We start from the raw sequence: 16726 nt of genomic DNA, 5'->3' as shown, positions 1-16726 counted from the left end.
ATATGTGCAAGGTGTGTGAAGGTTTGTAGCTCAGGTTGAAGTTTAGGGTGTAGGTTTGCTCGCTGAGCTGTAGGTTTGATATCCAGACATTTCATTACCTGGCTAGGTAACATCATCAGTGGCGAACAGGAAATGACATCACCACAAACCCCAGGAACCCCATCCAGGAGAAAGATATAAATAGAAAGCAGGAGATAACAGCTTCGCTTCACTTGGAGGTCGCCACTGATGATGTTACCTAGCAAGATGATGAAACGTCTGGATATCAAACCTACAGCTCAGCGAGCAAACCTACACCCTAAATGTCATTTACAAAATACCTTGCAAGAACTGTGACAAACACCACATTGGACAAACAGGCAGAAAACTAGCACCAGGATACATGAACATCAACTACCCACAAAAGACATTGGGACGCCATTTATTACCCTCTGAGAAAAAGAACAGGAAATAACATCACTACAGGAAACGACATCACCAACCCAAGGAAACCTAAACAAAAATAGAAAGAGGGTCAATGACACCAGTACTTCACCAGAGGCTCACTGATGATGTTACCTGGTATACTAACGAAACATCAGAAAATGAACTTCCCAGTTCAGCGTGCAAACGACCTACACATATTCTCAAAATTCGCTCTCTCATACACACACACAAGCACACATCCCTCTCATAGCCTCATACTCCATCACACTCACATGTGCACTTTACCAAGCTTGCACACACACAAACACAGTCTCACATGCAGTCACACTCACACACACATGCACACACTCTCTCCCTCTCTGTCCCTCTCATGCACACGCACACACATATGTCTACGGGATGAATTTGTATTTGCAAAATTATATTTGCAGATACAGTCTATTTTGCTCAAAAAACAAACAATTTGCAGGCAGTCACTGCAGACAGTCAATCCATGTAATGTTTTGTAAATTCCACTTTGGAAATAGAACCAGTCTGACTCGGGATTGGAATACACATAGTCTCTGACCTCACACCTTTAATGCATTGCCTAAGCTTAGATGTCACTTTTTTTCATAAAACCTCCAGTTAACTTGAGAATATAACTTAAAAGAAGTTCTGAGATTTACTTATTAAAGAACCGAAACTTGCAACCCATTCTAAAAGATGCAAGATTTAACAGCAATTTAGGTTTGTTCAATTTCTCATTTCAGTTGTACGAGACTGTAATCTTTCGCTATAAATTCTGTGTCTTATGGTCCTGCTCCACAACTACCTGATGAAGGAGCAGTGCTTCGAAAAGTAGTGCTTCCAAATAAACCTGTTGGGGACTATATCCTGGTGCTGTGTGATTTTTGACAATGATGCAAACATACATGACAATATATTCCAGAATTTAAACTGTTTTCAGTTTCAGTATATTTACCTTCTGGGCAGAAGCAACCATATGTGCCATAGCTATCACAGGTGGTCTGTGGATTTGAACAAGTAGATAAGCATGGAGAACCACATTCCTGATATACCTGGTTTCCTGGACATGGTATTGGTGCTGAAAGAAAACAGGATTCAGTTATCAATTGCTAAATGCAATCCATTTACATTTTTCATTAACTCAGCAACTTCAATCACTGATAAAGCTACCTCTAATCACGTCAGTCTCCCCAACTTCTGACAGATTCTTTTCCAGCTATATCTTCATTACTCTCACTACCTACATCACATGTCTTCATCCCACACTGGTATGCTAATTCCCTATTCTCCCTCTAGACGAATTCTATGATTAATTTCACAATAGTCTCCCACCTACACTGACTTCCCAGGTGCACTCACATATAAACATCCATGGTGTTGCGACAAGGGGAAAGACAACTGAACCAAATCAGCCTTTCTACCTCTATTCCTAACACCATAGAATTAAAACCATCGACGATCCCAATAGTTACCCCAGTGATTCCAAACTAGCCTTTTGAATCACTAATCCCAAAGTTTAATTCATTCCAGACACTTTTTAAATCTTAAACAGAAGACGTAACAATTTATTAAATATACAAAAGGAAAAATTAAAGGTAATTTAATTAATGTCAATGCTTTAAACTCAAAACATTTGTTTTCAGCCTCATTCACACAGAAGACAGACATATAAAAACTGTTAAGGGATAAATAAAAGAAAATAACAAACTGGTCAGATTATCTATATGACTTTCACAATGCATTGATTCACAAGCATATATGTGGACTCCTTGGTTGCTTTCCTGGAACCAAGATCAGGGTCACCATTACAGTTCACACAGATACAGGTAGTAGTACCTCTAACTCAGCTTCCTACTCGCTGAGCTTCCAAACTTTAGTGAGGGAGCTGGTAAAATCTTCATGTCATGTCAGACGCAACCAAAATCCTTCACCCAAGAGAAAACAGTACGAAAAAACAACTTCAATTCTGACCTGTCCCTGATAGACTGACAATCTTCGCCCAGGCCTCAAATAACATTCAACAACTGCCACCTGCTTGAATTTAGAGTCTCTCTCAGACTTTCTAGAACTAATTCCCAGGTACTGACCTTATTAATAACCAACTTCTGTTCTCTGCTTAAACACAATGCTCTTCCCAGGGTCGCTGTGTCTGTTGAAACCCTTACAATCAAGAATCAGTGTAGCAATTAACCTTCAAGTACAGCCTCATAAACAAACAAAAGTTTGTTCGGTCTGTTCTTTTCTTTTTACTACAAGCTGTTTCCCAAAGTTCAAAGGCATTTTCAGACAACAATTCCCAGCTCTCAACTCCAAGCCAAATCAATAAAAGAATAAAAATGAAAATAATGAAAAATCAGCAAGGCTTGTAACACTTTGTTGAAAGCTTCCAAATGCTTTATGTATTCAGGGTAGCTCAGATTCCTTTCTCCTAATATTATAGCATTAGTGCAAGTGAAAAGGAATGTCAAATTTAGATGTTAGAAATGGACAACAAACTGTTTAGACTGTCAGGGCAGAGCTTGACAGCACATAGATAAGATTACAAGTCAGTTCAACAGCTAAAAATGCAGCATCACCTAAATATGCAACCACATAACACAAGTTATATCATAGTATAAAAACAGAATGTTTCCCTCTACCAGCCCAATGTGAGGGCATTATTGAGATGCTCAGCAGTCACACTGCCACAAGAATTACCTATAGAACTAGATCAAGTTGCTCCACACATTAGCAACATATAATAAGCAGTTCTCTTAATTGGCAAGAAGTACAAGAAAGGAAATAGGGGTAACCCTAGGTATCACAGACCAGTCAGTCTTACATCGGTGTGGGCAAATTATTGGAAAGGATTCTGAGGGACAAGATTTACGATTACTTGGAAAAGCAGAGCTTGATTAGAGGTGGTCAGCATGGCTTTGTGAGGAGCAGGTCATGCCTTACAAGTCTTATTGAATTCTTTAAGGATGTGCAAGACACATTGATGAAGGTACAACAGTGGATGTGGCATTCATGGATTTTACAAAGGTGTTTGATAAGGTTCCCCATGGTAGGCTTATTTAGAAAGTAAGGCGGCATGAGATACAGGGAAATTTGGCTGTCTGGATACAGAATTAGCTTGCTCATAGAAGACAGTGGGTGATAGTTGATGGAGAGTATTCAGCCTGGAGTTTGGAGGCCAGGGGTCTGTCCTGGGACCTCTGCTCTTTGTGATTTTTATACTTTTGTGATTTTGTGACTTGAATGAGGAAGTGGAAGGGTGGATTAGTAAGCTTGTGGATGACACAGAGTTTGATGGAGTTGCGGATAGTGTGGAGGACTGTTGTAGGTTACAACGGGATATTGACAGAATGCAGAGCTGGGCTGAGAAGTGGCAGATGGAGTTCAACCTGGAAAGATGTGAAGTGAATCATTTTGGAAGGTTGAATTTGAATGCAGATTACAGGATTAAAGGCAGGCTTCTTGGCAGTGTGGAGGAACAGCAGGATATTGGAGTCCATGTCCATAGATCCCTCAATGTTTCCACCCAAGTTGACAGCATTGTTAAGAAGGTGGATGGTGTGTTGGCTTTCATTAGCAGGGGAATTGAGTTTAAAAGCCACTTGGTTATGCTGCAGCTCTATAAAGCCCTAGTTAGACCACACTTAGAATATTGTTAGAGTTAAAAATCACACAACACCAGGTTAAAGTCCAAATGATTTATTTGGATGTATAAGTTTTCAGAGGACTGCTCCTTTGTCAGATAGCTACCTGACAAAGCAGCAGTGTTCCAAAAGCCTGTACTTCCAAACAAGCCATGTAGACTATTACCTGGTGTTGTGTGATCTTTAACTTTGTCCACCCAGTCCAATACTGGCACCTCTACACCTCTGGAATGCTGTGTTCAGTCCTGGTCGCCTCATTATAAGAAGGATGTGGAGGCTTTAGAGAGGGTGCAGAGGAGATTTACCAGGATACTGCCTGGAGTGGATGCCAAGTCTTATGAAAAAAGGTTGAGGGAGCTGGGGTTTTTCTCATTGGAATGAAGAAGGATGAGAGGTGACTTGATAGAAGTGCAGAAGATGATGAAAGGTTTAACTAGAGTGGAGAGCCAGAGACCTTTTCCCAGGGTGGGAGGGAATCATTTTGGAAGGTTGAATTTGAATGCAGATTACATGATTAAAGGCAGGCTTCTTGGCAGTGTGGAGGAACAGCAGGATCTTGGAGTCCATGTCCATAGATCCCTCAATGTTTCCACCCAAGTTGACAGCGTTGTTAAGAAGGTGGATGATGTGTTGGCTTTCATTAGCAGGGGGAATTGAGTTTAAAAGCCACTTGGTTATGCTGCTTTTAAGATAAGTGGAGGAAGGTTTAGAGGCGATGTCAGAGATAGGTTCTTAATAGAGAGTAGGAAACAGTGAGGTCTGCAGATGCTGGAGATCAGAGTTGACAGGGTGTTGCTGGAAAAGCACAGCAGGTCAGGCAGCATCCAAGGAGCAGAACTTCCCTGCTCCTTGGACGCTGCCTGACCTGCTGTACTTTTCCGGCAACACACTCTTTATAGAGAGTGGTGGGTGTTTGGAATGCGCTGTCAGCAGTGATAGTAGAGTCAGGTACATTAAGAACATTTAAGCGACACTTGGATAGGTATATGGATGATAGTAAAATGAAGGGTATGTGGGTTAGTTTGATCTTAGAGTAGGATAAAGATTGGCACAAGATCAAGGGCCGAACGGTCTGTACTGTTCTACGTTCTTGACAAGTATAGGCTCTCTTTGATGAAAAGCATATAAATTATATTTGTTAATATAATTTTTGGAGTATGTGGATTTCAAAATAGATTCAATTGGGTGCTGGTTACCTCTGCAAAAGTTTGCTTTAAAAAAAAAGTCACAGTGTCTTCCAGGAACAGTGATTTAAACAAATATTTTGTTCGAGTGCAGATGACTGTGGGCCTCTGTGCCGTTAACGGTAAGATGTTTTGAGCTTAAGAAAGGTACAGTATACATGCAAGTCAATAAGTTCAAGGCAATTCAGGGAACAAGTTACCTCTACCAAAGGGTTTAGTTTATGAAACTTTAAAGAATTTGGTTACAGGAGAAATACAAGAGAAATGGAGAGAGGAAAAGGAAAATAGAAATGAGAATTAAAAAAAACAAAAAATAAACAAGAACTGAGGATGCAAGAAATCTGAAACACAAACAGAAATTGCTGGAAAAACTTGGTAAGTCTCGCAGCATCTGAGGTGAGAAAACAGAATTAATGTTTCAGGTCCAGTGGCACTTCTTCAGAACTGAAGTTCACTGGGAAAATGTAGTGTATATGGTGAAGGCAAGGAATGGGCAGGGTGTGAGAAGGAGAAGAAATACATGGAGCCCAGAGAGACAAAACAGCAGATAAAAGGGAAGGAAAACACTGAAGTCGGGTGAAGGAAAAGTCAATAATAGGGACCATTCCTTAATGAAAATGAGATATTATGAATACCGTGGTGTGTGAGAGTAGATAACGGTTAAAAAAGGATGTGTTCACACCCTAAAATTATTGAGCTCAATATTCAGTCTTGAAGGTTGTAGAATCCTCAAGTGGAAAATGAGATGCTGTTCTTCCAGCTTGCACTGAGCCTTGTTGGAGTGCTGCAACAAGCCCAGAAGAGAAATGCTGGCATAGGAACATGCTGGTTCGTTGAAGTGGCAGGCAACTGGAAGCTCAGGTTCATTTTTGTGGACAGAATATTCTACAAAGCAGTTACCTAGTCTGCTTTCATCTCCACAATGTAGAGGAGACCACGGGGCGAGCACTAAACACGGCAAGTGCCAGTCAACAAATACAGTAGTAAAGAATGAATGGGGTGGTGCAAGCTGGAATACAAATTGAACATAACTAATGATGAATGCATATGTAACAGCAAGTTCTTACATGCACAATCCAACAAAAATCCTGGAATTAAGACAAGTGATATAATATATTATAAATATATTATCAGAAAGTTCAGGCAGTAAGGTAGATAATGCTACTTACGGCAGAAAGAGATATTTCTCCAGTTCGTGACTGGCTGCAATAACCTCGAACATTGTCGGGAATATTCAGATAAAGTCTGACAGCTGCACTGTGTATCACCTTTGGCAGTGCACTTGTACAAATCACGTTGACATTCTGAAACATAAATTTTCTTCGGCAATTTACAGAGAGGTGCCACTTTATTCAACATACAAGAGCAATCAGAAACCTAGAACAGAATCAACAAGTTTCTCAGTAAAAACATAACATAAAAGCCATTTCTGAACAAGAAGGAAATTAGAAAAAAAAATGACTTAAGAAAATATTCACTAAAATGAATATTTCACATATCCTGTATCAAGGAATCAACTTTACCCAGCATAGGGTGGATAAAAAGTGGAGAAAAGTCTTTCAAAATCAGATCTCCACCAAACTGGGATTCCTCGTGCTTCTTCTGAGGTGAAACTGATATTTTAAAAATGGAGACTGCAGACCTTGTTTCACAAAGATTCTATTCATTTCGTATTCAAGAGAGATGCTTCTGTGAAACGCCAATCTGTGTGCCAATTCTGAACAAATATACTTACATAATCAACATAACTTTCTTCCAAATTTGTCACGTCCAAAGGATGACACGTTTCTGATGGATCATCTACTTGATATTGATTGGCAAACTTCTGAGGTGACAATACCTTGTCTAAACAAAGATAATTCATGTTATGTGTAAAAATATATGATGCTAATAACTAATGGTTTGGTATTATTTCTGTAAATAATAGTTCTTATTTGTGACTTGAACTACATTTGAAGTACTTCTGTTATTAAAATTATTGCATATTGTTAAAAATGACATACTAATCCACAGGACATAGTTAATCAACAAAATATTTTATAGTCCCATTCTGAATCTTCAAGTCTCCTTAGCTAGGCTTCTTGTTTCAACTGATAAAACAGGAAGGCTAGCGTGAACATATGTGAGGTCTCTGCACAAAGTACAGCTATCTGCCACCCATGCCTGGCCACTTCATACTGAAATTAAAAATGCAGACAAAATTAGCATATTATGCCTCGCAGTCATTATGCCTTTAGGAGGCATGCTCATGATATCATCAATCACTATATGTGACCTGAAAGTATAAAGATTTCATACTCTACCTTACCTCAGATCACATGAAGCATGGGACTCAACAGGAAGTTTGCTCCTCTGTGCTAAACTCATCGCTTAATATTAGCCCAGACATATATGTGCTCAAGCAATATAATGCTTCTCCATAATAACTAGTTATAATAAACATTTGTTGAATTCTTCATTCTACAATATCCAGGCACAGTGTCTTATATTGCCAGACATGACATGAATAGAATCATAGAGACGTACAGCATGGAAACAGACCGTTCGGTCCAACTCGAACATGCCGACCAGATATCCTAACCTAATCTAATCCCATTTGCCAGTTTTTGGCCCATACCCCTATAAACCCTTCCTATTCATATACCCATCCAGATGCCTTTTAAATGCTGTCATAGAGTCATAGAGATGTACAGCATGGAAAGGGACCCTTTGGTCCAACCTGTCCATGCCAACCAGATATCCCAATCCAATCTAGTCCCACCTGCCAGCACCTGGCCCATATCCCTCTAAATTCTTCCTATTCATATACCCATCCAAATGCCTTTTAAATGTTGCAACTGTACCAGCCTCCACCACTTCCTCTGGCAGCTCATTCCATACATGCACATGCTCTGCACAAAAATGTTGCTCCTTAGGTCCCTTTTATATCTTTGCCCTCTCACCTTAAACCTATGTCCTCTAGTTCTAGATTCTCCAACCCCTGGGAAAAGAACTTCGTTATTTATCCTATCCATACCCCTCAATTTTACAAACTTCTACAAGGTCACCCCTTAGCCTCTGATGCTCCAGGGAAAACAGCCCCAGACTATAGCTCAAATCCTCCAAACCAGGCAACATCCTTGTAAACCTTATTCAAACCCTTACAAGTTTCACAACATCCTTCCGATAGGAAGGAGACCAGAATTGCACACAATATTCCAAAAGTGGCCTAACCAATGTCCTGTACAGCACATGACATCCCAATTCCTATTCTCAATAGTCTGACCAATAAAGGAAAGCATACCAAATGCCTTCTTCACTATCCTATCTAGCTGCAACTCTACTTTCAAGGAACTATGAACCTGCTATCCAAAGTCTTTGTTCAGCAACACTCCCCAGGACCTTATCATTAAGGTTAATAAGTCCGGCTCTGATTTGCTACATCTCTAATTTTGGTGCCATCTGCAAACTTACTAACTATACCTTCTACGTTCACATCCAAATCTTTTATATCAATGACGAAAAGTAGTGGACTGGTCGTTCCATTCCCCTATCCATGTATCAGTCGAAGCAAATACTCAGACAGAGTATGGCTTAACCTCCTTCATCTTTATTCCAGCCGTGGAGGGAGAGAGAACAATCGCCCATGTGCACAGAAACATGAATTCTCGGTCTTCTCTCGAACAGCAGATTCTTAAGGAATTACATAGTTATGTACAGGGAGCAGCATCCAAATAAGGTAACATCTATATTGATTGGGTGACCATTACAATTAGCAAGTAAAGATTAAGCCATCAGGCACGAGATAATGGATGTTCTTAACCTTGTTAACTGGCATTACATAATGGATGTTTTTCACCTCGTTAACCCACTACTCTTGCCTCTAGTACCTCATTGTTTACTGCAAGTTCTTATCTGGTTAAAGTCATGCTAGCTGAGCTTTTGTCACACAACCCAAAACTTAACTCTTTCCCTACCTGCTCACACCTTATTCACTTTCTCAGACCCAGGACCAATCCTTGTTGCACACTGCTGGTCACAGGTCACCAGTCTGAAAAGCAACCCTCCACCACCATCCTCTGTATTCCAGCTTTGAGCCAGTTCTGTATCCAAATGGCTAGTTCTCCTTGCATTCCATGAGATCTAACCTTGCTAACCAGTATCTCATGAGGAACCCTGTTGAACGCCTTAGTGAAGTTCATACAGATCATGTCCTCTGCTCTGCCCTCATCAATCCTTTTTGTTACTTCTTCAAAAAATGAAATCAAGTTTGTGAGACATGATTTCCCACGCACAAAGCCATGCTAATTGAGCCTAATTAGTCCTTGCCTTTTCAAATACATGCAAATACTGTCCCTCAGATTCCATCCAACAACTTGCCCACGACCGATGTCAGGCTCACCATCTATAGCTCTCTGGCTTGTCCTTACCACCTTTCTTAAACAGTGGCACCATGTTAGCCAACCTCCAGTATTCCGGCACCTCACTTGTAACCATCGATGATACAAATGTCTCAGCAAGGGACCCAGCAATCGCTTCCCTAGCTTCCCGCAGAGTTCTAGAGTTCTGGGGATTTATCCACTTTTATGCATTTCAGGACATCCAGCACTTCCTTCTCTGTAATATGGAGATTTTTCAAGATGTCACCATCTATTTATCAAGTAAAACATCCTTTGAGGCAATCTCACAAAATGATACCACCAGTGACCATCCATAAAGATTCTAATATCCTGGTGAAAAATGGTTTGAAAACCAAGCAACAAAACTGCTTTGGAAAACAGAGAATTCAGATAAAGCCATAATGCCTCACTTTCCACCATCAGATTCGATGAGTACAGACAGCTGTACAGATCTGCAGGGACATATGCAAAATACATAGGAAGAAATATTGCCCTTTATTTTGCTAATGACACCACCGTAATAGGATGGATATCTAACAATGATGAAGCAGAATACAGAAAGGAGAAAGAGGGCTTGGTGACATGATGCAATGTGAACAACTTCTCTCTCAACACTGGCAAAACTAAAGAACTGATTATTGACTTCAGAAAGAAAGGAGGAGAACACATCCCCATCTACATTAACTGAGCAGAAGTTGAGAGGGTAGAGAGCGTCAAGTTCCTAGGAGTGATGATCACCGACAACCTGTCCTGGACTTCCCACATAGATGCGATGGTCAAAACAGCACAACAACGCCTCTTCTTCCTCAAGCTACTCAGGAAATTTGGCATGCCCATAAATACTCTCACCAACGTTTTAAAAATGCACCACAGAAAGCATAATATCCAGGTGCATAATGGCAACTGCTACGCCCAGGACTGTAATATTAGATTACTGTTTAGATTAGATTACTTACAGTGTGGAAACAGGCCCTTCAGCCCAACAAGTCCACACCAACCCACCGAATCGCAACCCACCCAGACCCTAACAATAACCCTTCACCTAACACTATGGTGTATTTTGGAATGGCCAATTCACCTAACCTGCACATTTTTGGATTGTGGGAGGAAACCCACGCAGACACGGGGAGAATTTGCAAACTCCACACAAACAGTTGCCTGAGGCAGGAATTGAACCCGGGTCTCCGGCGCTGTGAGGCAGCAATGCTAACCACTGTGCCATCGTGCCGCCCGTAAGAAACTACAGAGGATAATGTACATAGCCCCGATTATCAAGGAAACCAACTTTTCGTCCACAAACTGCATTTAAACAGCTCGTGGCCTCGGAAAGGCTGTCAACATCATCAAAGACCACCACACCCCAGTAACGCTCTCCTAGAACCTCTTTCATCAGGCAGAAGATACAGCAGCTTGAACATACGCACTAGCAGGTTCAGGAACAGCTTCTTCCTAGCAATCATTTGACCGATGAATGCATCTCTAACTTCAAATAATGTTGATCTTGCCTAGCGCATGCCCCGTGCGATGTACTCTGTATGCTTCTGTCTAAGGTGTTTTTCACCCTATGATCTGTATGTTCTTGCTTACTATGATCTGCCTGTACCGCTCATAAACAAAGCTTTTCACTGTACTTAGACACACGAGATACTAAATCAAGCATTCAATATGAAGAGGCAGAGTTCTAAGGTAAGAGGCAGGAAGTTAAAAGGGGGATGAGAGGAAAAATATTTTCACCCACAGTTTTATGCATATTTGGAACTCACTGCCTGACAAGGCGGTAGAGGCAGGAACATTCAAGACATTTTGATGAGCAGATGAAATGTCATAGCACACAATGTTACGGGCCAAATGTTGGAAAATGGATGTATGATGACCAACACAATGGGACGAAGGACATCGTTCTGTGCTGTAAAAATGACTCAAAACTCTTGGACTTTACCCATTTAGAATCATAGAATTCCTACAGTGTGGAAGCAGGCTATTCAGTTCATCAAGTCCACACCAAGCCTCTGAAGAGCATCCCAACCAGACCATCCCTCTACCCTATCATTCCCCATTTTCCAAAGCCAATCTACCTAGCCTGCATATCTCTGTCCGTTGGGCAATCTAACATGGCGAGTTCACCTAAGCTACATATCTTTAGATTGTGGGAGGAAACTGGAACATCGGTAGGAAACTCAAGCAGACATGGGGAGAATGTACAAACTCCATGTAGACAGTCACCAGAGGCTGGAATCGAACCCGGGTCCCTGGCGCTGTGAGGAAGCATCACTAACCACCACGCCACAATGCTGCCCTAAACTGGGCTATTTTTTCTGAGATAATTAATTAAAAGGAAGAAAAAAATTTTTTTTAAAATTAAACTTAGGAATTGAAAGGCGAGAATGCCATGTGCCATACAGTTTATACACAAATAACAGTTTATCATTACAGCAGTTGCAATGTCCTTGCTCTTAAGAAAGAATCAGCTTGAATTTCACAATGACAAAAAGTAAGGAACATAGAGAGTCATAGAGTTGTGCAGCCCAAAAGGAGACCCTTCTGTCCAACTCACCCATGCCAAGCAGATTTCTTAAATTAATCCAGTCCCATTTGCCGGGATCTGGCCTAAAGCATTCTAAACCATTCCTATTCATATACCCTTCCAAATGCCTTTTATGTGCTGTAATTGTACCAGCCTCCATCACTACTTCTGGCAGCTCATTCCATGCACCATCCTCTGCCTGAAAGAGATGCTCCTTAGTTCCCTTTTAAATCTTTCCCCTCTCACCTTAAATCTACGCCCTCTAGTTTTGGACTGGGGAAAAAAACTTTGGCAATTCATTCTACCCGTACCGCTCATATTTATATAAGCCTCTATAAGGTTACCCCTCAACTTGCGACGCTCCAGATAAAATAGTCCCAGGCTATTCAGCATCTCCCTACAGCTCAAACTCGGCAACATCCTTGTAAATGTTTGCTGAACCCCTACAAAAGGATTCTGGGTAATCCAAAATTGTGGCTGGAACAGCTGCTCCTTTTTTTGAGGTATTTTAGACGTTCAAAGTGATTTTCTCAAATTGCAGGAGCACCAATTCTGTTTTACATGCTGTTGCATTGTTTTGCAACTTTGGGGAAAAAAGATCAAAACAATGGCACTTTAAAAAAAAAGAGGAAGACTGACAAACGCAGTGAATACACATGGTCAGAGAAAGAAAGTAACACTGCTGTCTGACACATCAGTAAATCTGCACAACTACTGCCTTTACTGTCTGAGTTCAAATATCTCTGGACATCAAAGTGCATCTAGGAAAAATTAACGAACAGCAAAATTCACAACTGACCTTTGAGGAACTTGTGTGGGAGAAGTCACAGCTAAGAGCAGATAAGTGCATAGTTTTTAAGTGTAAACTTGCTGTAAATGTATAATAGTAAATAGAGTGGGTTCTTTCTTAATGATGCGTTTTATCAAAATCTGTCTCTTGATTAAATTTTAAAAATATAAATCACAAGTATTCAGTTAGCCTGGAGCAGTGTTTTTAGAACTATAAGGCCTGGCTATTTTCTGGGTGTGCAGGTTATGAAGGAGTAAAGATGGCCTTTAGGAGAGTGATGTGATCTTCCTGTTAGATGTGGGAGATTAGGGAGATTTTCCATGTTACTGATGATTATGTCTGCAGGAAGTGTGTTTGGTTACAAATCCTATCATATTGCATGGATCGCTTGCAGCAGCAGTTAGAGGCAATGAGGAATTTACAGGAGCTCAGAGGTTTGATGAATCGCAGTTATAGGAAGAGAGAAAAGCCACAAATACAGTCAGGGAGAAGGCTTAACTCCAGGAAAGGTAGTGGAGGGAGGCAGGTAGTGCAGGAGTCTCCTCTTCTATCATTATCTCAAACAAGTCTGAAATTAAGCTCCTTTGTCCATGTTTGAACCAAGGCTCTAATAAGGTCAGTAGCTGAGTGGCCCTGACAGATCCCAAACTGAGCACCACTGAGGTGGTTATTGCTGAGCAGATGCTACTTGATAACACTGTTGATGACACCTTTCTTCACTTTGCTGATGAGTTTTTTTCTCAAGTTATTTGTCAGGACTCTTTTGATTTTGGCAATGATGCCATGATATTGTCTGGATGGCAATAGTTATTCAATGATTTGATAATTGTTCAGGTGCATATAAGTTTTTCTTGCTTTTGAATTTTTTTAATAGTTGTTCTTCCATCTCCTCACGCAACTAGAACAGAAAGGGATGGATGATTTCTGTTTGCAGAGTCTGATTATTACCTCTCTCTGCTGCCCTCAGCTTTAACATTTTGCAGCTCAGTTAGACGGCTATTATCAGGCCTTAACTCAAAAGACTCTCAGTGCCACTCAATCCCAAGTTTTCCTGCATCAATAAGCAACATTCTATTGCACAGATCAAAATATATGCAGCACTTAGTTTTCAAGCTGCAAAACTGTCCTGGTATTTCAATTATGTAATCCCCCAGCTTCCATTTTAGTTTATACTCCCAAAAAGAGATGAACATCTCTTATAACTACTGTCATAACATAATTCCTATAATTTGGAGATGCCGGTGTTGGACTGGTGTGTACAAAGTTAAAAATCACACAACACCAGGTTATAGTCCAACAGGTTTAATTGGAAGCACACTAGCTTTCGGAGCGACGCTCCGAATTTTTGCTATAAATTCTGTGTTACGATCGAGCCCTTCACAATCACCTGATGAAGGACCGTCGCTCCGAAAGCTAGTGAGCTTCCAATTAAACCTGTTGGACTATAACCTGGTGTTGTGTGATTTTTAACCTAATTCCTATAAATTAGTGTCCTCTTCCCATCTAGCAATGGGAGCATTTTCTTTGTATCTACCTTGCCTGGATCTCCTAATGATTTTAAAAGTTTCTATCACATCTTATATGAATAAGAATAGTTCCTGAGATGAGCACATAACCATATATTGGGGAAACTGTGATCATTCCTGGAAATGTCATATTTTGTTCTGGCAGCTGTGGCTATACTTTAAATTTACTTTAACATTAAGAAAGCACTTTCTATCTTAAAGTGAGCATTCACTCTGACTTCGTAACAATCCCTGCCCTCATATTCCATAACTATTTCTGGATCTCGCATTACTTTGTAACTTTTTTCTCAATCTGCCTTAATTATCCAATTAATGTGAATCTTCATTAAGCATTAATAAATTAAATTGTTACAGATTTGTTTTACTTTTGCATACAATAATTAGAAAATTCTCTATGTAACAAAGGCAATACATTAATCAGAACTGAGTTTAGTCTTCACGTAGATTGGAAACATCAGGTAGATGTAGCGAGAAGGAAGAACTTGGGATGGTTTACAGTTGTGGACCCAAATAGGGATCAAGCTATTTTGGATCTCATCATGTATAATGAGTCAGGTTTAATAAATAATGTCAGAGCAAACAATGAAAGGTAAAGTCACCATAATCTTAGAATACTATAAGCTGCTCTCTCACAGAGAGAGAGAGAGAGAATGAGAATAAAATCATGAGGGCATAAATAGTTGCATAGACAGGATAGGGGAGTCCAAAACTAGACAGCATATGTTTAAGATGAGAGGGGAAAGATTTAAAAGGGACCTAAGAGGCAGCTTTTGATGCAGAGGGTGGTGCGTGTATGGAATGAGCTGCCAGAGGAAGTGTTGGAGGCCAGTACAACTGCAACCTTCAAAAGGCACCTGGATGGGTATATGAATAGGAAGGGTCTTGAGGGATATGGGCCAATTTATAGAGGTTTATAAAATGATGAGGGGCATGGATAGGATAAATAGACAAGATCTTTTCCCTGGGGCGGGGGAGTCTAGAATTAGAGGGCAGAGGTTTAGGGTGAGAGGGGAAAGATGTAAAAGGCACCTAAGGAGCAACTTTTTCACGGATAGAGTGGTGCGTGTATGGAATGAGCTGCCAGAGGAAATGGTGGAGGTTGGTACAATTACAACATTTAAAAGGCATCTGATGGGTAACTGAATAGGAAGGGTTTAGGGGAATTTGGGCCAAGAACTGGCAAATGGGACTAGATTAAGTTAGGATATCTGGTCGGCATGGACAAGTTGGACCAAAGGTCTGCTTCCATGCTGTACATCTCTATGACTCTATATGGAATGTAAACAATTAAATAGAAGAGATGCTCAAGTAATGTAAAAACAGATCAAATGTTTTAATACTATATACTATACTATATACCTCTTTCCTTTAAGCAAATTAAAATATAATGTTATTTCAAAACAAGTAACATACTAAATTAAAAACTTACCTCCTTGCTTAAACTCATTTAGCTGAGGATGCCCATTGAAATCCCCACAAAGGCCACATGTTTTGTTCCTATATTCATCTCCAAGTTCAACCTTCAACCAAAAATATCAGTCAATACTTTAAAATACATGTTAAATAAATAGCACATACTAAGTTTGGGAATTTTGTCGTGCAGGAGATTGGACTTTAGCCTACATGTTTTTGAAAACATGGAAAATTGCAAACACAAAAGTGTGTTCTACTCCTTAGTGATATCTCATTTACCTTGATGAAGAAAAAATATCTTTATTAAGCTATAAAACTTCTTAAAATTAATTTAATAGTGCACGATCCACTATCTTACTGTTTTACAAGATGCAAATCCCCTCTGCTGTTTGAATTTTCTGATTGGCAATTGCCATCCTACTCTTTCACTGCCTCTTAGAATAATTTCCTTTTTTCCAGTCAGCTTTTGACAAATTTTGCTGTCCCATTCAATTACATGATTTAAAGGCTTCTTGTCGTGGTTCTGTTCGCCGAGCTGGGAATTTGTGTTGCAGACGTTTCGTCCCCTGTCTAGGCGACATCCTCAGTGCTTGGGAGCCTCCTGTGAAGCGCTTCTGTGATGTTTCCTCCGGCATTTATAGTGGTTTGAATCTGCCGCTTCCGGTTGTCAGTTCCAGCTGTCCGCTGCAGTGGCCGGTATATTTGATCCAGGTCGATGTGTTTGTTGATAGAATCTGTGGATGAGTGCCATGCCTCTAGGAATTCCCTGGCTGTTCCCTATTTGACTTGCCCTATACTAGTAGTGTTATCCCAGTCGAATTCATGTTGCTTGTC

At 40.4% G+C, this 16726-nt stretch overlaps 1 protein-coding gene across 1 annotated transcript in view; it reads right to left on the bottom strand.

Annotated features, from left to right (window-relative positions):
* Nucleotides 1-16726, bottom strand: part of LOC122558125 (mucin-6-like) — a gene marked incomplete at its 3' end in the record, with an annotated part of 278951 nt that overhangs the window by 225765 nt on the left and 36460 nt on the right. Inside the window, exons 5-8 of the mRNA XM_043706443.1 lie at nucleotides 15909-15999; nucleotides 6996-7105; nucleotides 6430-6637; nucleotides 1391-1513 (exon numbers count right to left, since the gene is read on the bottom strand). Coding sequence (XP_043562378.1) covers nucleotides 1391-1513; nucleotides 6430-6637; nucleotides 6996-7105; nucleotides 15909-15999 — 532 coding nt within the window. The remainder of the gene's footprint in view (nucleotides 1-1390; nucleotides 1514-6429; nucleotides 6638-6995; nucleotides 7106-15908; nucleotides 16000-16726) is intronic.

The sequence above is a fragment of the Chiloscyllium plagiosum genome, chromosome 16, assembly GCF_004010195.1.
Source record: "Chiloscyllium plagiosum isolate BGI_BamShark_2017 chromosome 16, ASM401019v2, whole genome shotgun sequence".
Lineage (NCBI taxonomy): Eukaryota > Metazoa > Chordata > Chondrichthyes > Orectolobiformes > Hemiscylliidae > Chiloscyllium > Chiloscyllium plagiosum.
Note: the sequence above shows the minus strand (reverse complement) of the source record. Positions and strands in the feature narration are given on the sequence as shown.